We start from the raw sequence: 27,562 nt of genomic DNA, 5'->3' as shown, positions 1-27,562 counted from the left end.
CCAACTCTTTGTAACCCCATGGACTGTAGCACGCCAGGCTTCCCTGTCCTTCACTATCTCCCGGGGTTTGCTCAAACTTATGTCCATTGAGTCAGTGACGCCATCCAACCATCTTGTCCTCTGTCATCCCCTTCTCCTTCTGCCTTCAATCTTTCCCAGCATCAGGGTCTTTTCTAGTGAGTTAGCTCTTCGCATCAAGTGGCCAAGGTATTGGAGCTTCAGCTTCAGTCCTTCCAATGAATATCAGGGTTTATTTGCATTAGGATTGACTGGTTTGATCTCCTTGCTGTTCAAGGGTCTCTCTAAGAGTCCAACACCACAGTTCAAAAGCATTAATTCTTTGGTGCTCAGCTTTCTTTATGGTCCAGCTCTCACTTCCTTACATGACTGCTGGAAAAACCGTAGCTTTGACTATAAGGACCTTTGTTGGCAAAGTAATGTCTCTGCTTTTTAATATGCTGTCTAGGTTTGTCATAGCTTTTCTTCAAGGAGCAAGCATCTTTTCATTTCATGGCTGCAGTGACCATCTACAGTGATTTCTGAGCCCAAGAATATAAAGTCTGTCACTGTTTCCACTTTTTTTCCATCTATTTGCAATGAAGTGATGGGACTGGATGCTATGATCTTTAGTTTTTTGCATGTTGAGTTTTAAGCCAGTTTTTTCACAGTCCTCTTTCACCTTCATCAAAAGGCTCTTTAGTTCCTCTTCACCTTCTGCCATTAGGATGGTGTCATCTGCTTATCTGAGGTTATTGATATTTCTCCCGGCAGTCTTGATTCCAGCTTGAGCTTCATCCAGTCCAGCACTTTGCATGATGTCCTCTGCATATAATTTAAATAAGCAGGGTGACAGTATACAGCCTTGATGTACTCCTTTCCCAATTTTGAACTAGCCCATTGTTCCATGTCCAGTTCTAACTGTTGCTTCTTGACCTGCATACAGATTTCTCAGGAGGCAGATAAGGTGGTCTGGTATTCCCATCTCTTGAAGAATATTCCACAGTTTGTTTTGACCCGCACAGTCAAAGGCTTTAGTGTAGTCAATGAAGCAGAAGTAGAATTCTTTCTGGAATTCCCTTGCTTTTTCTATAATCCAACGGATGTAGACAATTTTATCTCTAGTTCCTCTGCCTTTTCTAAATCCAGCTTGAACATCTGGAAGTTCTTCGTTCAAGTACTATTGAAGCCTAGCTTGAAGGATTTTGAGCATTACCTTGCTAGCATGTGAAATAAGTACAATTGTGTGGTAGTTTGAATATACTTTGGCAGTGCCCTTCTTTGGGTTTGAATGAAAACTGGTCTTTTCCAGTCCTGTGGCCATTGCTGAGTTTTCAAAATTTATTGGCATCTTAAGTGCAGCACTTTAACAGCATCATTTTTTTAGGATTTGAAATAGCTCAGCTGGAATTGGATCACTTCCACTAGCTTTGTTCGTAGTAGTACTTCCCAAGGCCCACTTGACTTCACATTCTAGGATGTCTGGCTCTAGGTGAGTGATCACACCATTGTGATTATCTGGTTTGTGAAGATCTTTATTTGTACAGTTCTTCTGTGTATTCTTGCCACCTCTTCTTACTATCTTCTGCTTCTGTTCAGGCCCTACCATGTCTGTCCTTTATTGAGCCAACTTTGCATGAAATGTCCCCTTGTTGTCTCCAGTTTTTTGAAGAGATCTTTAGTCTTTCCCATTCTATCATTTTCCTCTGTTTGTTTGCACTGTTCACTTAGGGAGGTTTTCTTCTCTCTCCTTGCTATTCTCTAGGACTCTGCATTCAGTAGGGTATATCTTTCCTTTTTTCTTTGCCTTTCACTTCTCTTATTTTTCTCAGCGATTTGTAAAGCCTCCTCAGACAACCATCTTGCCTTCTTCCCTTTCTTTTTCTTTGGAATGGTTTTGGTCACCACTTCCTGTACAGTGTTACAAACTTCCATCCATATAAGTAAGAGATTTAGAGACACTTCAGGTGAAAATATTTTAGAAACTGAATTGAAGTACAGTCTTAGCTTATTCACTTGAGTGGATGCAAAATGATCCTCTGTGCTTTGTTGTTGTCAAGTCATAGGCAGTTTTCTAGGTGTCCTCTACCCTAATAACAAAACATAGGCATGCACACTAAAGTTGCGTGTGTGCCTTTGTATGTCTATGTGTGGTCAACTGTGTGCTTGTGTATACATGCTCAATCATGTCCAACTGTTTGCAACCCCATAAACTATAGCCTACCAGGGTCTTCTGTCCATGGAATTTTCGACTTATGTTCCAGAAACTACATTATGCTTGGGGGAAAAAAAAAGATAAATAATACAGGGAGCCTACCCTCAAGAGGCTCTTGATTTAGTCGAGAAAAACACGTAAACCTGAACGAACGGCTGTTTCGCACATGCCCAGTTAGATGTCTATATTGCAGAGCACACAGGAAGAGATTGGAATTGACTTGTGATATTTTTAATTACTTGTTTCATGTCTGCTTTTCTATCGGAAAGAAAACTCAGTAAGGGCTAGAACTGTGTCCATTTTATTCCCTTTAAAAATTTTTCATGGATAGCACAATACCTGGTAGACAGCACTTATGAAAAGTGAAAGTAAAGTCACTCAGACTTGTTCAGCTCTTTGCGACACGTTGAACTGTAGCCCACCAGACTGCTCCATCCATGGGATTTTCCAGGCGAGAATCCTGGAGTGGGCTGCCAAGATCCAATAATGGATTTTGGGTTGTCTTCTCCAGGTGATCTTCCCAACCTGGGGATCAAACTCAGGTCTCCCTCATTTATATTTCAAATTAATTTTGAAAGAATTTCAGGCAAAGTTGAATGAATAAATCAAATGAATATATTAAAACATTAATGTAAGATCTCTTTATGGGAAGTTGGGGTGGGGGGCGTGGGAAAAGAGGTCAGGAAAGATTCTATGAAAATAGTTAAGTGAGGATAATGGGAAGCCAGTCACAACTGAAAGATCATTATGAGCAAATCTAGGAAGGTGTGAAAGGTCTCTGCCCTTTTTGAGTAGTCCTAAATGTGAGAATATTGATGTGTATGTTTGGGTCATGAATTTGGATGGCAATTTGTGCTAGGGAGTTTGGACTTTATCCTGTAAGTGAACGTGTGGAACATTAACATGATAAAATTTGCTTCTTAGGAAGATCTATAAGCAATTGAAATCCATATAAAATACCTTAAATGTCCAGTCCCAAAGGAAGAATTGATACCTACCTAAGAAATATGAATTTGGGATAGTTCCCCAACATTCTCCTGGTGTAGTCTAGCCCTAAACTGTTATATCACTTGGTTTCTACAGCAAAAACAAATGGATATTCTATTTTAGAGCCATCTCTATACATTGTGTTTCCACTCAACTCTTCCATAAGGGGGACTGCCTCCATAGATAGATTTGTCCATAGATGTTTACAGCACATACAGTCTTTAACATGTCTTTGAAGAACTCAGTTTCTTGTGTCTCAGTTAAATGTATGTCGTATGAATCACTAGGTGATTCAAGCAACATGAAAGCATTCTTCAGACTGTCACAATTTCGGTTCCTTGAATCTTGAATTAGAAAAAGCTCAATCCCAAGGCACTTCCCCTGTAAATCCTTCTCCCACTGAAGGGAAGTTCTCCTCAGCTGACACATAAGCCCTGTTAACTAATTCCTACACAGTTAAATACAGCTTTGACTTTGAAATTAGAATACGGTAAGTCCCCTACATATGAGTCAGCATGTTGCAAACTTTGAAAGATGTGAACATGGGTTCTGTCTACGTCAGGTGTGAGTGAAGCTGCAGCCTGCCCTCCCTCTCCTGTTGCTGACGACCCTTCAGCTCCACCATCTCCCACCTCCTCTCCCTCCTCTGGACAGTCACTCTTGCCCGTTCACTTGATGCCAGCCTGTGTACCAGCTGCTATACTGTCCTGCTGTACTTTTCAAAGTATTACACTGTGAGACTAAACATGCTTTCTTTACTTTTTGTGTTTGCTTTTTGTGTGTTATTTGTGTGAAAAGTTTCATAAACTTATATAGCACTATTAATGTATAGTCGATGGTGTTATTTGGGTACCTAGTCTAACTTTGTTGGACTTACGAACAAATTAGACTTACGAATGTGCTCTCAGTATAGAACTCATTCATATGTAGGGGACTTTCTGTGTATTTATTTCTACTAACTCAGTTCACTGCAGTTTGAGAATTTGCTCAGTCTCCAGCCCAGGTAATATATGCTTAGAAATAACATGCCAGAAATTGACATATGTTTTCTTCACCTGAATTTTGGAGTGCATATGTGTTTACTTCCTTGGTGGACTATCATAAGTGGATACTGGGGAAAATCCTGATATTTTTCATCATAAGATTCCTCACTCCGTATACCCTCCATTAGTTTTTTTCCCTAGGGCAGGTAACATGAGCTCCATGTGAAATTAGAGTTACACCTGGGACTTGAAATTCTCTCTCTCTCTTTTTTTTTTTTGAGAATGAATTCTCATTCTCTCATTTTTGCTTTTTCACGTAGGCTGGCTAGTTATATTTAAATGTGGAAATTATGGTACTCTATGCTCACTTAAAAGGAAAAGATTGTGTTCTTACACTTAAATCCATTAGAACTTCATTAATATAAGGAATCTAAAGAAGTTATTTTATCTATCTGTCTGTATGTACTTAATAATTTGATCAGCAGATAATGAAATGTGTTCTACTCTTAGACAATTTGTTAAGCCACTGGGGTAGATGCAGGCAGAGGTGAATCTGACCCAGCTCCTGACTCCAGTCAAATCAAATTCTCCTAATAGTGGAGAAGAACATAGACATACATTATGGAAATTTAATGAGATTTAGCTGGTCCCCTATTGATAGACATTTATAAATTATGGTATGTGATAATTATGCTGCAATACCAAGCAGCATTTCAAAAGGATGATGTGTGCTGATATAGAAAGTTCTTCATATATAATTAAACAAATAATAAAACACACATTCTGAGCAAGAGTATCCCCTTTGGAATTAAAAAGAGCCAGACAGATGGAAGATGGATTAGTAGATAAATATTTATGCATTTTTTCTGGAAATAATAGGAGGGGGGAGTTGAGAATAGGTCCTTTTATTTTTAAACTTTGTGTAATTTGAACTTATTAAATGTCCTTCTTTGGTTTATGTGTTTATTGATTTTTAATGTCAAAGGGATATCTGTACTGTAAGGTTATAGCTTTCTCCTTTGTGCCTCTTTTAAATAAAAAGTGCCGTGTTCCATAGAGTATGGAGTAATTTATGAAGACTGCACGCAGTTTGCAAAGAGCTCTACAGCGGGCAAGTTCAGCACCGTGGAAGTATGAGGAGTTAGAGGCGGGGAAGACAAGGCCAGATATGATCCACCTTGGTCAGTCAGTAAGATTGTCTTATTTTTAAGGCTGTTCATCTTAGAAACTTGTGCCCTAATGTCTTGCCTTCTAACTACAGGACTTTATCCTATCTGTTGTTGGGTAGGGAAGTCAGCCAGCTGTAGATGGGTCAGGTGGTGCTTTTTGGAATCGCCAGAGTTCTCTGCATTCTTGTCACTCAGCACAGATGAGGTTTCAGTCATGTTCCCCATAGAAGGAGCCTAACCTTCAGCATGAATTTTGTGTCTCATCTGTTTGAAACTTTAACTTCCTCTGTGATGTTATTCCCCTTGCAGGGTGTGGTTTCTAAGAATAAGCTTTTTCTATATGGAAAGTATTATAGGAGAAGTGTTACAAATAATTTTTTAAAAAATACATTTTTGTTTGTTTCATTTGTTTAACTTTAAAAAAATTTTAATTGAAATATAGTTGATTTATAATTGTTAATTTTTGCTGTACAACAAAGTGATTTGGTTATACATATGTATTTTTTCATATTCTTTTCCTTATGGTTTATCACAAGATACTGGATGTATTTCTCTGTGCTATACAGTAGGACCTTGTTTTTTATCTATCCTAATATAATAGTTTATGTCTGTTACTCCAAACCTCCCACTCCGTACCTTCTCCAGTACCCTCCCCCTTGGCAACCAAAAGTCTGTTATAGTTTTTTTATTTTTATTTTATTTTAGTTTTTTAATTGTTGATAATCCCCCCCCAAATTCTCATTCTTTTTCCATATTCTTTCTCATTATGGTTTATCACAGAATATTAAATACAGTTCCCTCTGTTCTACAGTAGGACCTTGTTTATCCATCCTGATATAATAGTTTATATCTTGAATCAGAGAGATGAACTTGAGATATTTACTCAGCCATAATATGATTTAGTGAAAACAGCGTCTTTCCTTTTTTTCCCTAGACAAATAACTGTTCCACTTTTGTTGTTACTCTGGAGCATTTTCTTTTTCTGTAAGACTTTCCCATAGTAGAGAATTATATTTGTAACTAAAAGTGAAAGTGTTAGTTGCTCAGTCGTGTCTCTTCGCAAGCCCATGGACTGTAGCCCCCCAGGCTCCTCTGTCTATGGGATTATCCTGGCAAGAATACTGGAGTGGGTTGCCATTTCCTTCTCCAAGGTATCTTACTGACTCAGGGATCGAACCCTGGTCTCTTGCATTGCAGCAGATTCTTCACCATCTGAGCCACCAGGAATATAAGCACTAATCCGTTACTAATAAATAAAATTGAGAAAGTACATGCAAATTACTGTTTCTCTAAGTATTATTAACTTTTATTAGTTTCCACAATTTTAAATTTTTTGCTCACTTTGGCCTAAATGACAGGAGTACACATGTGTCTGACATTTGTAAATATTACCCGTATAATTGGTTTATTCTGTTAAGTTCAGTTCAGTCCCTCAACTCTTCACAACCCCATGGACTGTAACACTCCAGGCTTCCCTGTCCATCACCAGCTCCCAGAAATTGCTCAAACTCATGTCTGTCAAGTCAGTGATGCCATCCAACTATCTCATCTTCTGTTAACCCCTTCTCCTCCTGCCTTCAGTCTTTCTCAGGATCAGGGTCTTTTCCAGTTCTTCGCATCAGGTGGCCAAAGTATTGTTCTGTTAAAGTAAACTATGATTACAGTGGCAGCATAAATCATCCTAGCAGATGTCACTGGGTGCTTGATCTTCTAACCTGTGCACAGAGAACCATAGTAATCTTGTCTTAGTGAATGTCTAGTCTTTTTGCTCCATCCCCAAGTTATGGGTCAATCACAAGAACTGTCTGAAACTCATTTCCATTTACCCCAATGGTAAGGAAGGTAGAAAATAAGTAGTTGGAGACAGTGTTTGATTAGAAATTCAGAATACATGGTTCTAGCTGTGATATTTCCATCACCTACCACAAATTAGCTGGCAATTCATCAAACTTGTATTTTCCTGACTGGCAAAATAAAAAGTTGAAATGAAATACATTGTAACATCAGATGACTGATAGTGGCTATAGCACTTCCAGGATGGAAGTTTATTTCAGTTGTCCAAATAACTATATCATACTTATTATATTAATAGTATATATAAAACATAATTAAATGGTAAACAAGCTGCTAGAAGTTGTAAGGAAATGTAACCAAATAACTCACTTTGTCATCTGCAAAGGACTTTCTAACTCCAAACTATAATTCTATGTTGTAACCTTCAGGTAATTTTTACCATATCAATTATACTCTATATTTGGGACTTATATATCTATATGCTGTGCTTAGTCACTCAGTCATGTCCAGTTCCTTGTGATTCCATGGACTGTAGCCCACCAGGCCCCTCTGTCCACAGAATTCTCCAGGCAAGAATGCTGGAGTGAGTGCCATTTCCTCCTCCAGGGCATCTTCCTGACCCAGGGATCGAACCCACATCTCTTGCAGCTCCTACATTGGCAGGCGAATATTTTTACCACTGTGCCACACACATACATATATTATATTATGTTTATCATTATAAAGCACATATGGAATAAAAGTAGCAAATTATTTGTAGACAGATCATAGGAATTCGCCCTGCAAAAATTTCCTAGATATGTCAGTAAGTATATAAGTAAGTAAGGACGTGGGTTCTAGCATAGAGTTAGAACCACACTTATATCCATAGTTTGTTTGTTTGTTTTTGGCTGTGCTGCATCTTAATTGTACGCTCGGGCTTCTCTAGTTGTGGTGAGAGGGCTCTGAAGTATGGGCTCAGTGGTTGCAGCTCACGGACTTAGTTGCCCCATGGCATGTGGGATCTTCCCAGACCAGGGATTGAATCTTGTCACCTGCATTGTCGGATGGATTCTTGACCACTGGGCCACCAGTGAAGTCCTTTATACCCGTAATTTGTACATCATTATTTTTCCAGTATCAGTACAGGCTACTTCTGTCTGCATATGAAGGAATTAGGGACACTGGTCAGGTAGAAGACAGCAGGAAGATTAAAGATGGGAGAATTGCATTAAGGGCTGAAAGTTCAAATATTGGGTTGGCCAGAATGTTCTTTTGATTTTTTTCTGTAAGATGGGAAAATGTGAACAAAGTTTCTGGCCAGCCCAATGCATTCTTGTGTCAAAAGAAAACCACACAACATAAATGTTTGGTTTAATATAAAGGTTTATTCAGGGACCTTGCTGAGGACTGTAACCTGGGAGACAACTTAATAGCTCTGAGAGAACTTTTCCAAAAAGGCAGTGGAAAAACCATCTTCTGTATCAATTTTGGGCTGGAAATATGTGCAATCAAGCATACATCTCAGTAAGAGATTACTGCATGAAATCACAAAGAACAGACTATGAATGTATATGTCACCCTGAACATCACAGGGATAGTTTGCTTCAAATAAAAACTAATTCATATCTATACCTGAAAAAAAAATGATGGTTTCTAGATTAAAATTTTATCACATTTAATCTTATTTCTTTTTAAAAATATCTATTTATTTCTTTGGCTCTGTCACGTCTTTAGTGGTATGCAGAATCTTTAGTTGCAGCATGTGGGGTCTAGTTCCCTGACTAGCGATGGAACCCAGGCCTCCTGCATTGGGAGCACAGGGTTTTGGCCAGTGGACCACCAGGGAAGTCCTTTTATATTAGTTCTTGAAATTCTTTTTTTTTTTTTTTAAATCTCCTCCCTGTACTCTCACTCAAAGATTTTTTTTTTCATTTATTTTTATTAGTTGGTCAAAGATTTTTTTATGCTCACCTTTCAATAAGCTGCTTCTGTTGTCATTAACATACCCTCAATTCAGCTCTTCCCACTCCTTTTTTTCCCTGAAGACTTACACTCTATCTGAGGTGGGACACTTTTAAATTTAACATTTAAAACACCAGAATTGTAATTTAGGTAATAAAGAGATATTTTTTTAAAAGCCTGACCACAAACCCAATATAAATACTAGAAGAGTTTATATAAACTCCATGCTAAAAATTAAAAATGCTCATCTTCCTTGAGGGACAGCAGGAATTCTGCTATTATTAGTCATACATATTAGCTAAAGCGTATGTCCATATCTACTTATAGGATACAATGTTAGAAACATTTTTAGAATCAAAATTGAAGATGTGTTAAGTTTTAAATAAATCAATATATAGTGTTTTGCATTAATTTTACTAAGCAAAATGCTTGTTGTTGGTCTGTTTGCTTAAAATACAATAGCAAATCCTGTAAACCATTAGATTATTTTATCAGTTTATGCATCCAGTGTTTTATGTTTAATACAAAGTTTGAAAGACTTGAAATACTCCACTAAGCAAGCAAATTGTAATTACCCCTTCATAATTACCATGCAACTTTACTGCCATGCATTGTTATAATTATATTTTAAATTCCCCCCATTTATATGAGAGACCATAATGTCTTCTGGCACATTGCAATCTGTGACTTATAACTGCATCTCACTTCCACAAAGGCCTTTTCTCCATTTAGCCTCTATTTTAACTACTGTTAAAAGAGACTAAACAAAATTAATTGGCATCATAGTACTGCAATAAGGAAATTGTAGATAATATATTTCTCAGCTACTGAAATCATTTCATTTTGCAGAGCATTCATGCTTGCCCTCTGAGATCTATTCCTCCTTTGTTAAGGAGTCAGTCGTCACATCAGTGCTTCTCAAACTTCAGTGTATACAGAAATCACCTTGGGATCTGGTGCAAATACAGACTTTAATTCAGTGTATGTGGGAAAGGGCCCCTGGCTCTGAATCTCTAACAGGTTCCCATGTGCTGATACCATTACTGCTGGTCCTTGACCAACACTTTGAATAGCAGCACCGTCAAACATCTTGTAAATCTATGTGCAATGATGCTGTTAACAACTTTCTCTCACACACACAAGTACACACACAAACTTCACTCAGACCTCTACTCATCACTTCCCACCTTCAAGCCTGGAAATTGTTACTGTTAGAAGACTTAACACAGACAGAAACTGTTACCAAACTCAGTTTTGGCTGTTGTTGCTATAAAGCCAATACTTGAGAGGCAAGTGTTGATATGAAAGGTAAGGTTGGTTTATTCAGCAAGCCAGCACCTGGGGAAAAGACAGCCTCATGTCCAAGAACCAGCTCCTGAGATTCTGCTCAACCATGAATTTTTTTTTTTTTTTATATTTATTCATTTATCTGTTTGGCTGCACCAGGTCTTAGTTGTGGCGTGCAGGCTCTTGCATTGTAGCATGCAAAATCTTGGTTGCAGCACGTGGGATCTAGATCCTTACCAGGGGCTGAACCTGGGCCCCCTCAATTAGGAGTTTGGAATCTTAGCCATTGGACCACTAGGGAAGTCCCATGAAAAATTTTAAAGAATTTAAAAGTTAATCTCTGTTAATCATTTGGGGAAGGGGTCAAAGCCTTTGTTATCTTCCACTGTGCACAGGCAGTTTTCTGATTGGTTGATGATGAGATAATAGGGTGGTATCCAGGAATTTTGTGCCCAGTCTGAAGTTACCATCCTCCACCTGCATGGAGGCCTTAGTTCCTACAGAAGAACTGGAGATATGTTATCATCTATATTGCTTAAGGTGGAACTAGGACCCTGCCCCAGGGTGGGTGTTCTGCTGTTTCTTGGCTGTTCCTCCATTCTTTGATGAGCAACTGTTTGGACCTGTCCTTTGGATCTCAGGGAAGGTCAAGGAGATGGAATGAAACCTATGTCCTGCAAACAAAAAAATAGGGGACAGGAAAAGGATTTGTACCCAGTAGGGCCCCACAGGGTCCCACTCAGTTTCAAAATGTCATTCAACCTGTGAAAAAATTTGCCAAGTAAAGAATATGACATTTGAACTACATTTTGAAGGTTGCTTCATAATTTGCCAGACAAGTAAAGGGGCTAAGGTCGGGGGAGCCAGGAAAGGAAATTTCAGGCAGGAGAAAAAAAGCATTCATAGGTGAGGCATCTGTAAACCCCTGGGGAAGGGGAGGAGACTGATGGAAGGTAAGATTAGGACACAGATTCTTATCTTCTAGTTGAGGAGTTTGGATATTTATATTACAGGTGTTTAGAAATCACATGAGGACTAGAAGATTATATAAATCTGATTAATATAATTTACTGATGTTTTCTCTTCCACTGTCAATAAAATGGTCCCTTAGGAAACTAACAGAATGACATGCCTGCAATTCAAAGATAATATTATGGATATTCCATCTTATTTTAATGACACTTTTGAACAATTGTTTCTGGGATTTTATTTCTTTAATTCATTTAGTAAATCATTGTAGCCCTATCTTCTTTTCCATGAAAATCTGCTTCAAATTACTGAAATGACAGCAGATGTTTCAGCTTAGCAATGTCAATAAATACAAGTAGGTCATTGTCAGCATCCATAGCCTAACACTCTATGAAGATCCTCGAATATTGGGTTGGCTAAGACTTGAAGGGAAATAGATGGGGAAACAGTGGAAACAGTGTCAGACTTTATTTTGGGGGCTCCAAAATCACTGCAGATGGTGCAGTGATGGTGCAGATCACTGCAGCCATGAAATTAAAAGACACTTACTCCTTGGAAGGAAAGTTATGACCAACCTAGATAGCATATTAAAAAGCAGAGACATTACTTTGTCAACAAAGGTCCATCTAGTCAAGGCTATGGTTTTACCAGTGGTCATGTATGGATGTGAGAGTTGGACTGAGGAGAAGGCTGAGTGCCAAAGAATTGATGCTTTTGAACTGTGATGTTGGAGAAGACTCTTGAGAGTCCCTTGGACTACAAGGAGATCCAACCAGTCCATCCTAAAGGAGATCAGTCCTGGGTGTTCATTGGAAGGACTGATGCTGAGGCTGAAACTCCAATACTTTGGCCACCTCATGCGAAAAGTTGACTCATTGGAAAAGACCCTGATGCTGGGAGGGGTTGGGGGCAGGAGGAGAAGGGGACGACAGAGGATGAGATGGCTGGATGGCATCACTGACTCTGTGGACATGAGTTTGAGTAAACTCCGGGAGTTGATGATGGACAGGGAGGCCTGGCATGCTGCGATTCATGGGGTAGCAAAGAGTCAGACATGACTGAGTGACTGAACTGAACTGAAGACTTGAAGACTGTAAGATATTGTAAAACATCATTTGCAAAGATATCTCTGTTAGGGCTTCCCTTGTAGCTCAGTCAGTCAAGAATCTGCCTGCAATGCAGGAGACCTGGGTTCAATTACTGGGTTGGGAAGATTCCCTGGAGAAGGAAATGGCAACCCACCCCATTGTTCTTGCCTGGTGAATCCCATGGATAGAGGAACCTGGCAGGCTACAGTCCATGAGGTCGCAAGAGTCGGACATGACTTAGCGACTGAACTACCACAACCTCTGTTGAAAGCTAAGAAAGTCTCACCCTGTGAGTTTTTAAACTTCCCTTAGTGTTCCCTTAGTTTTTTTGAAAGTTCTCTTTTCAATAATGGTAAACTTAAAGATAGGTTGAAAATCTAGAATCTTCTAGTCTGTCTATCTTTGGTCCTTGTCTTGCTAGATTATTGTTGTGTGTATGTTAATCACTCAGTGACATCTGACTCTTTGCGACCCCATGGACTGTAGCCCAGCAGACTCCTCTGTCCATGGGATTCTCCAGGCAAGAACACTGGAGTGGGTTGCCATTTGCTTCTCTAGGGGACCTTCCCCAGCCAGGAATCAAACCTGGGTCTCCTGCATTGCAGGTGAATTCTTTACCACTGTGCCACATATACTTCCAGGTTATTGTTAACTGGTAGTATATGTTTCAAGGATGCATCTGAAAAATTTTTTATGCTAGTGAGTAAAAGAAATCTTAAGGTTAATTGCATATTCAGGTTTTTCTTTTCCTGCAGTGCTGTTCCCCCATACCTTACCTTCCAAAGTTTCACCAATAAAAGGGACTTTTAAATGTATATATACATACACACACACACACACACACACACACACACACGTATATATCTATGAGCTTCCCTGGTAGATCAGTGGTAAAGAATCTACCTGTCAATGCAGGAGATGCAGGTTCAATCCCAGGTCAGGACAATCCCCTGGAGAAGGAAACAGTCATCCACCCCAGTATTCTGACCTGGAAAGTCCCATGGTCAGAGGATCCTGGCAGGCTCCGGTCCATGGGGTCACAAAAGAGGCAGACACGACTTAGTGACTAAGCAACAACACGCACATATATAGTAGGAGAGGAAAATAATTTTCCCTCTACCCCTTCAAGATCTTGACTGAGACAACCCCTGTACTAAAAGGTAACTTAACAAGAGAAAAACAAATAGAAGTTTAATAATATGGATGTTTCTGATATACATGGCAGATACTCAAAAACTGAGTATATCAGTCAGCAGTGCTGCATGGTAAAAGGCAAGGATACAGAGAAGAGCAAAGAATTAGTACAACATGTGGGAGATCACAGACTGGGCAGCATCCCAGCCAGCAGAGAGACAGGAGCTCCCAGGAGCTGTACAAAATGAAAAATGGAAGGCATTCTAGCAAAAGTGGATTGGTTCTGGCCAAGTTACTTTCTTTAAAGGGAAGGCAGGAGTCTATCAGGCAGGTGACCTCTGAGTGTTGACCAAGTCATTTCAGATTCCACTTCTCAGAGAGGCTGAAACTGTACTTAAGTCTGTTCAGTGACAAGGGGTTTAGCATAAGTGACTCCATTTCAGGCTTGTTGTCTTGTTTTTAACACCATCATGATCAGAAGGGGTTGGTTCTTGTCTTCTTACTCTACCTCTAAGGCAAGTGCACATTCTGCTTAAACTGGTTATTTTTTCAACGATATTTGTTATATGCTTTGATGGTCTGCCAGTACTTTTTTGAAGCCCAGTTAGTTAGAACAGCCGCCAACCAAGTTGAAACTAAAAGGGGGCCAAATATCTCTCCAGAAGCAAAAAGACTTCAAAAGATATGCATCACAAAGCACTACTGTGACTCACATAATCACTGATTTTGAAGGGGATTTGCTAATGTAAAATTGGTTTCTTATCTTCCCAGCCCCTACTGAGCCTTTACTGTGCAAATTCGCTGATGGAGGACAAAAGAAGCGACAGAATCAAAGTAAATACACCCAGAATGGAAGGCCCTGGCCCAGGGAAGGAGAGGTGAGTCCTGACCGACCTGTGCTCAGACATGTGGCCACAGACATCCCTCAGAGGGCTGGCGAGACAGACATACGGGGCCATGAGGAAACCAGGTCCCACAGAAAACCAGATGGCTTCAAAGGGGGCAAATGAGCAGACCTATATCGATTTCATCAGAATATGATTAGTTGAGAAGGAGAATAGGACTTCCAGACTGACCCTAGTTCTGCACTGTCGGTAAATCCTCTTTCAGCAAATGTGAAACCAATAGATATCAGTAGTTCCTGAAAGACTGCCACAAAGAATTGCTCCATAATTGTGTCATAGTTATAAAATAAGGGTATGATTACTTAAGAAAATACTTTCAGTGACATCAACAGTGAGAGTTACATGTTTGTGTTTGAAAGAAAACAAAGTTAGATTTATTTCATTCTGCCATTATGATGGTCTAGTTTTATTTTTATGTGTACTTGGAGCATGCCCAAATGCTCATACATGTGTTGATCTGTGTTTTATATGTACGCATCAACATAAAATGTGGCATTTTCTGATGGTCAAGGAGAAAGAAAAGCTGGTACACACAGGGTTCTACTTTTCACAACAAGGAGAAAAGCATTTGACAGTTAATTACCCATCTAGTCTCCTAACACAAAACAGGAGAAAAGCAAGCTTATGGCTTCAATGCCACTTGGGGATGATTCCCTTTGGTTATTTTTGTTATAGGAAGACAAGGAAAATGTGTCTGGGCTTCTAAGAGGTCTTTTTATTCTTTGTGAAATAGAATGGAGTTGTTTGAATGCCTTGAATAAATGCCATTTTATACCAAGCCCATCATTTCAACAGAAGAGCTTTATTTAGTATTTCTATTCAAAGCATCTACTTCATCCATTTAAGCGGCATCCTACTTGGCACAGCATTTTGCACTTTCAATACTGAGATTACAGTTGTAAGGAGAGAAAAGAGGCCGAGTTTTTTTACTCAGCAAAACCTTTAGCCACTTTTCAGTTTCTAAGACCGTATTTTTGAGTATTTCCATGTAGATCTCAAAACCCCTCGTAAAGTAGATAGCTATGTTCAAATACTATGTAATCTGTAATTCATTACCTTAAAAAGAGAATTGCCATGGAGCACTTGAAGCTAAAAACAGGGGGGGTTCAGTATTTTAGTTTTAGAAAGACAGTCTGTGCTGTGTCAGTACAGAAGAGGCAGGGTGTGACCAAAGTGGGCAGTTTGTGACCAGCGGGGAGCCCCGCTGCTCCCTGAAGACAGCTGATCTATGACAGCATTTTTCCACATTGCTCCCATGGCAATCATCCATCCGTGGTCCAGAAGGACTCATTTGATCTTTCAAAATTTACTTGAGTCAAATGCTTGCTGATTAGAGATTTCTGGATTACAGACCATAACCCCAAAGCCTCAGTTTTTAACTAGATAACTTAGCACTCATGACTGGAATTACAGTTCCTGTATTATTGCGTTCACTGAATAGATGCCAGCTGTGGCAGGACCCCTCACATGACTCTACACATCTTAGAAACCAAACCAATAAACGTAAAAGAAATATAAACTTAGAGAACCCTCTCTGCTACTCTGTACAAAATCCAGGGCTCTGGGTTTTAGACATGACAAAGACCACATGTGCTGTTATTGCCAAAGAAGCATTGTGGGGTCAAGTTTAGGATCCAGAGCACTTGCAATTTAAATGTAAGTTTTAAAGGTATATTCCTAATATTCATTTTCTAAAGTTGTTTTTTAAGAGCTACAGGTTTTCTCGTTGAATGTGAGAATCAAGGGGCCATCATAAATATATCTGTGATGAATAGAAGCTTATTCCAAGTACATAGAGACATTCAGAGACAAGAAATCAGGAAAAAAAAAAATGGCATGAACTAAAAGTATCAGGTATCTTGGTTTTGAGATGAGTGTTTTAATTTTTACACCATGACTATGGTTTTAGAAGTAGATACACCAAAAATATTGGATTACTTTGCCCATTATTATGTTACTATGTATTTTTTCTTGTATTTCCCCTTTGCATTGTACTTGCTAGAGTAAAATACATGTGTATGTAAGTCTGGTGTGTATGGTATGACATCGTACAAGTTAATCCTATGTAAGCAATATTTAATCATTTCTTAGAAGGCCATCCATTCTAATTATTGTATTTCATTGTTTCCAAGACACACATATTATTTGTTGTTTTTTTCCATATTTTAAAAGTGCTGAAAGCTCTTATTATAGTGTTGCAAAACAGTTTGCATTTGCTCCTGTTAGTCACCTGGGGGCACTACCTGCATTCTCTGCTTTAGGTCTTTGACCACATAGATTGTATCCGTTGAAACTCTAACCAAAGCAAGGATGTGGGTCAGATTCTTGGGGGAGACTTTTTTTATTTGCTCCCTTCCCTCATCCAGATTGAGACGTGCATCTTCCCTTGAAGTCCATTTCCGGTGGGCAGTTTTGTTTCTCGTTTGTCTCGTAGCCCTTGTAGTCTCCAGCTTTTTAAGGAGATCATTGTGGGTGTTTGTTTCTGCTTGTTTGTGTTATTGTGTAAAATAATGGTTGCCTTAGAATCCACCTGCAAAGAGAGAGAACCCAGGGGGACCTGGGTTCAATCCCTGGGTTCGGAAGACCCCCTGGAAAAGGGAATGGATACCCACTCCAGTATTCTTGCCTGGAGAATTCCGTGGACAGAGGAGCAGAGTCAGACACAACTGAACAACTAACATTAACACTAGATAAAATTAAAAAATTATAATGTAGGTTCTGATGCTTCAGACCCTGAGATCATAGTGTACATTGAGGCTACTCTTTACTTGTCCTATCTCTAAAGTCAGGTAAAAAAGTGACAGTGTGAGAAGGATTTCTGAGTCAATGCTTCAAACACAAAGCCAGTGGATTGCAAGCAACTTCAAAGTACCTTAAACATGACAATTGATAGGCTAATTAAACTTTTCATTTATGATGTAAAGCTGTTTTATTCTGGGTGGCATTTTGATAACAGTTCTTTTAGCATAGTTTGATGAAATGCTAATATTGAACCCATCATACACATGAATTAACGTAAATTAGCCAGGTTTTGAAATATAGGTACATGCGGGTGGACCTATTTTTGCATAAGTGAAAAACACTGAAATATTTGAAAGTTATTAATTAACCTCTCAAGTGACACCCCAAGCTGGAGCAGAAGGGTCGGGAGTGGTACTGTGAGCCTTTTCTTTCCAAGGGCTCCAACAGTCTTACTATTTTCTAAAAATGATTTCATTTCACTTATTTGTGGCTGCACTGGGTCTTTGTTGCTGCACACAGCTTTCTCTAGTTGCAGTGCTTGGGCTTCTTGTGGTGGCTGCTCTTATTGTGAGCACGGGCTCTAGAGGGTGGGCTCAGGCATTGTGGCATGCAGTCTTAGTTGGCCTGCAGCATGTGGGATCTTCCAGGACCAAGGATTGAACCCCTGTCCCCTCCATTGGCAGGCAGACTCTTAACTACTAGACCGAAAGGACCACCATAACAAATAGGTGATCCGTGATCTTGGATATGATTACTGTGATTGTTTTGGGGCACCATGAACTGTGCCCACATAAGACAGTGAATTTAATCCACAAATGTGTGTGTTCAGGCTTCTCCACTGACCAGCCACTCCTCTGTCTCTCCCCTCTCCTCCGGCCTCCCTGTCCCTTAGACACAGCAACACTGAAATTAGGCCAGTTAATGGCCTCTAAGTATTCAAGCATCCCATGTCCCTCACTTTAAATCAAAAGCTAGAAAAAAAAATTAAGCTTAATGAGGAAGGCATATTTAAAGCCCAGACAGATGGAAAGTTAGACCTCTTGTGCCAAACAGTTAGCCAAGTAGTGACCACAAAGGAAAAATTCTTGAAGGAAATTATAGCGCTACTTCAGTGAACACATGAATGATAGAAAAGCAAACAGTCTTATTACTCACATGCAGAAAGTTTTAGTGGTCTGGGTAGAAGATCAAGCCAGACACAACATTCCCTTAGGCCAATACCTAATCCAGAGCCAAGCCCTAACTCTCCTGAATTCTAGGAAGACTGAGAGAGGTGAGGAAGCTGCAGAAGAAAAGTCTGAAGTAGGCAGAGATTGGCTCATGATGCTAGTTTAAAAAAGAAGCAGAAGCAGCTGTCTCTTGCTAAGATAATCCATGAATATTGCTACAGTAAACAACAGATTTTCAGTGTAGATGCAGCAGTTGCTATTGGAAGAGGCTGCCATCTAGGACTTTTCATAGCTGGAGAAGAGAAGTCAGTTTCTGGCTTCAAAGGACAGGCTGACTCTCTTATTAGGGGCTAACACAGCTGGTAACATGAAGTCGAAGCCAAAGTATCCAAGACTGGATACTACAGACATGATGGAAGCATACAGACAGATTCCCTATCCTCTGGGACCCTAAAACGGCAAAGTAGGAGATTCAAAGTAGAATCGAATATCATTCAGTGTTTCAGAAATAAAATCACTCTCTGTAACTGGCTTCATACTTATAAACAGGTTAAGAAAACCAAAGCCAAATAACAACAAAAACAAACAAAAATAACAAAAACAGTAGTCAGTAGAATATCAACTCACATTTGTCTTGTTACTAACCATTAACTATTCATTTGATTGACTGACTATTTTCAGGGTAAGTAGCTGAGCAATTGATCTGTACGCATTTAAACCCCCCATTTCTTCCAAAAGTTGAAAAGTTCTACCTTGTCACCTGTCCAGTGGATGCATCCATGTCCTTGGGTGCTGAGTGGCTCAGAGAGAATAAAGCTGAGAGAAGGAACTTAAGCTTCGGAGTGTTATTTAACAAATTTTCAGTCCTTCTGTAGTGTACCCCATTTAAAATAACAATTCTTCCTAAATTTTTAGGAATCATGTGTGTTAACGTCTGTGATATGCTCAAAATTGTTTGCGTTTGATCATTAATTTACCAGGCATGCTACTTGAGTGACTAAAGGGCCAAGCTCTGGCCCTCTCAAGCCGAGCGACAGTCTCTGTTCCCTCATCAGTAGGAGGAGAATGGTTGGCAGCAAACCCGTGGTGAATGGGAGGATTAAATGAGGTGTTGAAGGTACAGTCGTGGGCACGGTGTCTGGCAGCATGTACTTACCCAAGGATTAGCTCCTATTACAACTACCATAATATCATCACACACACAACTCAGGGCTGTTTAACTGGAAAGCCAGCCTCACTATGCATTTCACATGACTTGACTGTCAGTCCTCGATTTCTAGTTTTATGCTACATCTCTCTAGTTTCCAAATATTATTGTTAATGGTGTAACATGTTTGAAAGAAAATCTACTGTTCATATCACTTTCCAGCTGAATTTTTGACTTAAAAATATATCCTAAAACAAGTAGAAATTAATTTTACTTTGACCAATATTGTTAATGTTTCATAAGATCATATTCACAATCATCATTTGCATTCAAGAATTATTTAGCACTGAAGCATTACGTGGTTTTCAAATTTCTAGCCGATTTTCTCTTGAAGGCCATGTAATCAAAAAAGCCAAGAGCTGGCAAGGGGAGGGGACTTGGATGGAGAAGATGAAAGAAAAATGCAAAAGTAAAAGAAAAGCATGAAGCCTTGCTAGATACCAAGAAGATTGAGCTACTCTTGAGAACTGATGTTTGGTGTTTTTAAAGGGAAAGAGGATAAATTATTAACCGACCTATTCTGCCAAATAATGGCAATTATGAATGTGTTTATGCAACCTCTGTGGTTATGAAGAGTACATGCTCAAGTACTTTCCAGTATCTTTCAAAACTATTATCTTCAAAAGAAGAAGCATTCTGATAACACAGATGGTGACTTTCTAGACTTAACAAAGATTTAGGGGACTTCCCTGGTAGTCTAGTGGCTAAACCTTCAAGCTCCCAATTCAGGGGGCCCAGGTTTGATCCCTGGGAACTAGATCCCATATGTCACAGCTAAGACCCAGTTCAGCCAAATAAATAAATATTGAATTTGAAAAAACAAAAAAATAGGAAGCAGGAATTTTCTTGCATATTTTATAGGCTTCATAGTGCTAAATGTAAATAATCTTTAGGTTTCTACACCCTAATCTATTTCAAGCGTGAGGTTACCAAATTCTTCAGTGTAAGGGATTTTTAGAGTCCTTATAAGTAGTGGTGTTAACTTACAAAATTTCCTTTTGTTTAGTGAAACACTCAGACTCATGAAATAATCAATGAAGAAAGACGCAATTTGTGGGCTCCAAATGTGTATATTTATCCCACTTACTAAAACTTATTTGCTACCCAGCATCAGTATTCCCAGTGCTTTCATGGTCATTTTTTAAAAAAATATTTATTTTGTCTATTTGCTTGCACCGGGTCTTAGCCACAGCATGTGTGATCATTGATCTTTGTTGCAGCATGCGGGAATCTTGAATTGTGACATGTGGACTTTTCACTGCAGCGTGTGGGATCTAATTCCCTGAACAGGGGTCAAACCCAGACTGCCTGCATGGGGAGCACTGAATCTAAATAACTGGACCACCAGAAAAGTCCCCTTTCTTAGTCATTTGAATATGTGCAGAACAGCAAAAAGTTTGAGTCACCAAATACACACTCCCAGCTGAGGTTGAACACGTGATACTTTGCCTTCTTGTTTCAGTTCTTATTATATTAAATAGTGTCCTTATTTAGGGCTACATTTTTTTTAACTTTTAAGTTTGTATTGGGGTATAGCCAATTAACAATGTTGTGATAGTTTCAGGTGGGCAGCAGAAGGTCTCAGCCATACATACACATGTATCACTTCTCCCCCGAACTGCCCTCCCATCCAGGCTACCAAAGAACATTGAGTGGAGTTCCATGTGCTATGCAGTATGTCCTTGTTGCTTATCCATTTTTAATATAGCAGTGTGTATATATTCATTCCACACTCCCTAACTACCCCTTCGCTCCCCTATCCTTCCCCCCAAATCACAAGTTTGTTCTCTAAGTCTCTGAGTCTGCTTCTGTTTAGTAAGCTCATTTGTATATGTTTTATTAGATCCCACGTATAAGGGATGTCACATGATATTTCTCCCTCTCGGACTTGCTTCACTTGGTATGGTAACCCCTAAGTCCATCCACGTTGCTGCAAGTGGCATTATTTCATTCTTTTAATGACCGAGTAGTCTTCCATTGTATACACGTACCACATCTTCGTTATCCATTGCTCTGTCAATGGACATTGAGGCTGCTTCTGTGTCTTGGCTAATGTTAACAGCACTGCAGGGAACCCTGGGGTTCACGTATCCTTTCAGATCATGCTTTTCTCCCGATGTATACTCAGAAGTGAGATTGCAGTGTCATAGAGTAGCTCTATTTTTAGTTTTTTAAGGAAACTTCACACTGTTTTCCATAGTGGCTGTACCAGTTGACATTCCCACCCCCAATGTAGAAGGCTTCCCTTCTCCCCACACCCTCTCTAGCATTTATTATTTGGGGGCTTTTTGATGATAGCCATTCTGACTGGTATGAAGTAATATCTCATTGTAGTTTTGATGTGCATTCCTCTAATAATTAGAAATGTTGATCTTTTCATGTGTCTCTTTGCCATCTGTATGTCTTCTATGGAGAAATGTTTATTCAGGTCTTCTCCCCAATTTTTGAGTGTGTTGTTTTGATGCTGTTGAGCATCATGAACTGTTTGTAAATTTTGGAGACTAATATTTGTCTATCATTTTATTGGTAAATATTTTCTCCCAATCTATTGATTGTCTTTTTATTTATTGTTTCTTTTGCACTACTTTTGAATTTGTTTATTGTGAGGCTAATTAAGTTACAATATTGTGGTGGTTTTTGCCATACACTGATGTGAATCAGCCACGGGTGCACTCACGCCCCCATCCTGAACCCCCTCCCTCTTCCCTCCCCATCCCATCCCTCAGGGCTGTCCCAGTGCACTGGCTTTGAGTGCCCTGTTTCATGCATTGAACTTGGACTGGCCATCTATTTCACATACAGTAATATACATGTTTGAGTGCTCCCATTTGTTTATTTTTGGTTTTGTTTCCATTATTATGGCCGATGGGTCAAAAAAGATATTGCTGCAATTTATGTCATAGAGTGTTCTACCTTTGTTTTCCTCTAAGATTTTTATAGTGTTCAATCTCACATTTAGGCCTTTAATCCATTTTGAGCTTAATTTTGTATATGGTGTAAAGAATGTTCTAATTTCATTTTTTACATGGAGCTGTCCAGTATTCCCAGCACCATTTGTTGAAGAGACTGTCTTCCCAGCATAGTGTAATCTTGCCTGGTTTATCATAATTTAATTAATGATAGGTGCGTGGGTTTATTTCTGGGTTTCTATCCTATTTCACTGATCTGTATTTCAGTTTTTATTCAAGTACAATACTTTTTTGATGACTATAGCTTTGTAGTATAGTCTGAAGTCAAGGAGCCTGATTTCTCCAGCTCTGCCTTGCTTTCTCAAGGTTGTTTTGACTATCTGGAGGTTTTGTGTCTCCATACCGATTTTAAGGTTTTTGTTTTAGTTCTGTGAAAAAAACATGGCATTAGTAATTTGATAGAGATTGTATTGAATCTGTACTTTGCATTGAGTAGTATAGTCATTTTGACAACATTGATTGTTCCAATCCATGAACATGGTATATCTTTTCATCTGTTTCTGTCTTCTTTGATTTCTTTCATCAGTGTCCTTACAGTTTTCACAGTACAAGTTTTTGTCTCCTTTGGTAGGTTTATTCTGTGATGGTAAGTGGAATTGTTCCTTGAATTTCTTTTTCTGATCTTTCATTGTTAGTGTATAGAAATGCAACAGATTTCTTTGTATTAGTTTTGTAACCTGCAACTTTATCAAACTCAATGATGAGCTCTAGAAGTTTTCTGGCAGTATCTTTAGTATCTTCTGTGTATAGTATTATGTCATCTGCAAACAGTAACAGTTTAACTTCTTTTTCAGTTTGGATTCCCTTTACTTCCTTTTTATTCTGGTTGTCATAGCTAGGACTTCCAAAACTATGTTGAATTAAAGTGGTGAGAGTGGACATCCTTGTCTTGTTCCTAATCTTAGAGGAAATGCTTTCAGCTTTTCACCATTGAGCATGATATTAGCTGTAAGTTTGTCGTGTATGTCCTTTATTAAGTTGAGGTAAGTTTTCTCTATGCTAGGGCTACATTTTTGCTTGTTCATGCTTTATGTTGGTGTTTTCCATTTTCAAAGTGGCCCTAAATTGTAGTTTTGAAGTGCTGTCTGGTGTTTCTAAGTGAAAGAAATCCATAATGTGCCTTATGGAGAAAATATGGAAAAATGAAGACAGACTTCGTTGAGGCGTTACTTAGAGTGCTGTTGCCCATGAGCTCAATGTTAATGAATAAGCAATATATATTAAATATGGTGTCTTTAGACATATAAAACAAGGTTTTTTATTGATTAGTTGGTAAAAATGTTGTGACCAGACCTAACCCTATATTTCCTCTAAGAGCAGTGACTCAGCATTCACTAATTCAGTGTTCATGGTGACGTCATACAATATAATTACTTCAAATAACAAGAATGCATTCTATCTTGTTTTATGTTCACTGTCCTTAAGTGGGATCCAGTCTCTTGGTTAAGTTTTTGTCTCTCCCATTCAGGTAACAAGAAATTTGCTTGGATATGAAAATTAACTGCTACCAGTGTATGAGTCAGCTGTCTTTATTTGAAGAGTTGTGTTACAGTCTATCATCAGTTTTTATGGATTTAAAGACATTGGTTCTTATCCTACTCAACAAATATATATAAAACTTTCTAAGGAATTTGGGGAAAGTTCTAATCCTATGTTCATTAATTTATTGAGTCTATGAGTGACTAGTAGACTTGGAATTATTTCATAAAGATCCTTAATCCTTTGACCCATTCTTGCTATCTTCCTTAGCAAGAAAAATCTGATACATTGAATTATTTATACTATCATTTATATCATTATTTTCTACTCACCTGTTTGCATATGATAAGAAGGGCGTGTTGTTCTGTAGGAACCAAATCCAGTCACATTCATATGGCCAGTGTTGATGCTGAAGGGCACATAGATGTCTGTGGAAGTAGCAGCAAACATGCTCCATAAAATCTGGAGAAAAGAGGCAATCCTTCTAGTCACCACTCATAGGGAACCCTCACAACAGAACATTTTGTTGAGTGTCTTGAGAGCATTTGGTTGTCCCTAGGTATCACCAATGTTACTATAAAGCATGTGCCTGGAGACATTCCTAGCAGTGAGGAAGACAAGGCAGAACTCACATACGTGGCCCCATGGCCTTTAGTTGGATCTTTTATGACCAGTGCATCCTGCTTAGACTATTTGATCAATCACCAGTCCTTCATATTAACTCACTATTGATCAGAGAAGTATTGATGCATCTTTCGTTACCTGAATGTTATTGACCAGAGATGTTTCAGTGTTTACTTACATAACATCACTGGCCACAGGTGTTACTTTCTTCAAAAATTCCCTGGTCAGTGATGTGTTAAGTCTAAGAAGACCCTGACAACAGGCCCAGGATTTTACCATTTCTGTTAGCTTTCAAGCCATATTGACTGCAATTTTATTTTGCAAGACTGAACATCAGAAAATTTGTTTCAGAGATATTGAATTAAAGTCCTGCCCCATTGAGCTATTAGAAGTAATATTGAAGAGAAACTGAAGTACAGTTACCTATGAAATAGTATATCTAAAGAATTACTTGAAAAACTTAGTAGTAATTGCATGTAAATTCAGGTTATATTCAGCTGTATTCTATGAAAGTAGAAACATCATATATATAATTGACTACTGTTTCCATTGGCTGTATCACAGTGCATGACAGCTACTTGTCCAAATCTTTTTTTTAATGAGACCTTGGGGGAATAGTTAAGATGTATCTATCAACATACCTAGGTTCTGCAAATAGTCCTTTTAACTTTGAAGTAAAGAGAATTTTTATATATATGATCTTGAAAAGAGAAATTGTCTCTTAGGCGACATGACAGCTCTTGGAGTTAAGTGTAATAATCAGCCGACCAGATGTAGTTCTTTTCATTTCATGTGTTTTGCCTGTAATTTGGAGAGCAGACTCAAGGTGAACGACCCTTCTAATCTCAAAAGAATTCTTCCCATTGGCACATGAACTTGAATTCTCAGTCACTCAGCATGAAAGCTTTCTTAGTTAAATGTCCTTATTTTAAAACTGCCAGATCTAATGTTTACTAACCTATGATCACTGAAGGTAAAAGGCAAGTCTTGTAAATTCCTGTGATAGTGTAAGTTTGGATAAAATATGATTGATGATGAGCTCTAGTCCTCCGCCTTCTCTTTACTCCCAAGCAAGAGGCTAGAAAAACTCACTCATGTTCTTGGGGAGGAGGAATTAGGAGGGGCTCAAGGCTGAGAAGATTACATCAAGCATTTACAAGGAGAAAGGCTGATGGTTGATCACCATGTCTCCTGTGGACCCTCGATGCAGTCCCCGTGGATCAGGGCAACTATGTGAGGTACCAGCCAACTGGGGGACTTCTTGAATGGTTGGCGCTGTCTTGGCAGCCCACCAGTCACAAGATGCAGAGTGGTCCCCATCAATATTTTTTAAATGTATTTATTTTACTTTTGGCTGTGCTGGGCCTTCATTGCTGTGCAGGCTTTGTCTAGTGTGGAGAGCAGGATCTACTCTCCAGTTGCAGTTCATAGGCTTCTAATTACTGTGGCTTCTCTTGTTGCAGATATGGGCTTTAGGGCTTGTGGGTTCAATAGTTGTGAAGCATGGGCCTAGTTGCCCTGCAGCATGTGGAATCTTCCCAGACCAGGGATTGAACCCATGCCCGATGCTTTGGCAGGCAGATTCTTAGCCACTGGACCACCAGGAAAGTCCCCTATCAATATGTAAGCAGAAGCTTACAATTTCCATATGACATCAAACCTTATATGGGATCTGGAAGGATACAGATCATTTAGCTAGATACCCGAGACTTTCACCTATCTAGCTACACCGGCTCGCCCTGGAAGTAACCTCAACATCTTATATTTTTTACCTGATTTACCTGTGTGGGGTTTAATAGTATGGACACTGCAACCCTGACTGTAAAACAGCAATCAATTAAAGACAAAATACTATTTTAAATACCACTAAAAAAGAGGAGAAACTTGCCAAACTCTCGAATGCCATCAAGTATCCTGTTAGCCTCGATTTCACAGACTTTAAAAAGTAAAACAAAACTATGTCTTGGAATCTACGAAGATCAGTCATTTAGACTGAGGTGAAAACAGAAGCACCTACATAAAATATGGCAATGTTCTCTTGTCTCTTTTATGATTATCAATCAAGGCTTCATTTAACTTTGGTTTTAATGACAGACTCAGACTAGAACTTGTTCTCTTTTCCCCAGACTTTGAGACCTTTAGCTACATGATACCATGCAGGTGGTGCTAGTGGTAAAGAAGCTGCCTCCCAATGCAGGAGACATTAGAGACGCAGGTTCGATCCCTGGGTCAAGAAGATCCCCTGGAGGAGGACATGGCAACCCACTCCAGTGTTCTTGCCAGGAGAATCCCATGGACAGAGGAGTCGGGCAGGCTATAGGGGTCGCAAAGAGTTAGAAAGGACAGAAGCGACTTAGGGTGCACCCACGCACATAATGCTAAGATACCTTTTATTCTGCTTCCCTTTGAACAATGCTTTTTTTGTGTGTGCAGTCATAGATTTTTGCAGTCTTAATTCTGTCTGCATCTTTTTTATCTTGTCCTTTTCTATTGCTGGATAGGGGATAACATCTCTGTCTGATATGAATGTTATAGCAAAAGCTGAAAAGAGGAAATATCATGATGGCAAAGTGCATAAGCAGCAGCATAACTCCCCTTGATGGTCTTTTCTCGAACACAAGGAGGCAAATCTTCTCTTATTCTCTGCGTATTTTTGCTATTTTCTTTGTAAGTGATACATCTCCTGCATTTCGTTTAATTGATTGCTGACAAACCTCTGGGGATTTCAAGATGACTTTTAACAGTCTTCTATTCTTTGCTTTCAGGGTCAGGCACCTGGGTAAGGAGGGGCCTCAAGTTCTTCTTGGATTCCTGCTGATATTATGGTTCAAGTGCACTAGCTACCCTGTTGCATCAGGAAGCTCTCTCAGTGACCCCAGTAATCACTTTGCTTCTCCCTA

The 27,562-nt window shown here is 39.1% G+C and overlaps 1 protein-coding gene across 14 annotated transcripts in view; it reads left to right on the top strand.

The window, feature by feature from the left end:
* RBMS3 (RNA binding motif single stranded interacting protein 3) overlaps positions 1 to 27,562 on the top strand; it is a 1,027,957-nt gene that overhangs the window by 853,724 nt on the left and 146,671 nt on the right. For all 14 annotated transcript variants that reach the window (XM_043442422.1, XM_043442434.1, XM_043442432.1 and 11 more), the window contains one exon: positions 14,339 to 14,445. In XM_043442422.1, coding sequence (XP_043298357.1) covers positions 14,339 to 14,445 — 107 coding nt within the window. The remainder of the gene's footprint in view (positions 1 to 14,338; positions 14,446 to 27,562) is intronic.

This window comes from Cervus canadensis, chromosome 22, assembly GCF_019320065.1.
Source record: "Cervus canadensis isolate Bull #8, Minnesota chromosome 22, ASM1932006v1, whole genome shotgun sequence".
In the NCBI taxonomy this organism is placed as follows: domain Eukaryota; kingdom Metazoa; phylum Chordata; class Mammalia; order Artiodactyla; family Cervidae; genus Cervus; species Cervus canadensis.
The sequence above is the reverse complement of the archived record's forward strand: the minus strand, read 5'-3'. Positions and strand labels throughout refer to the sequence as shown.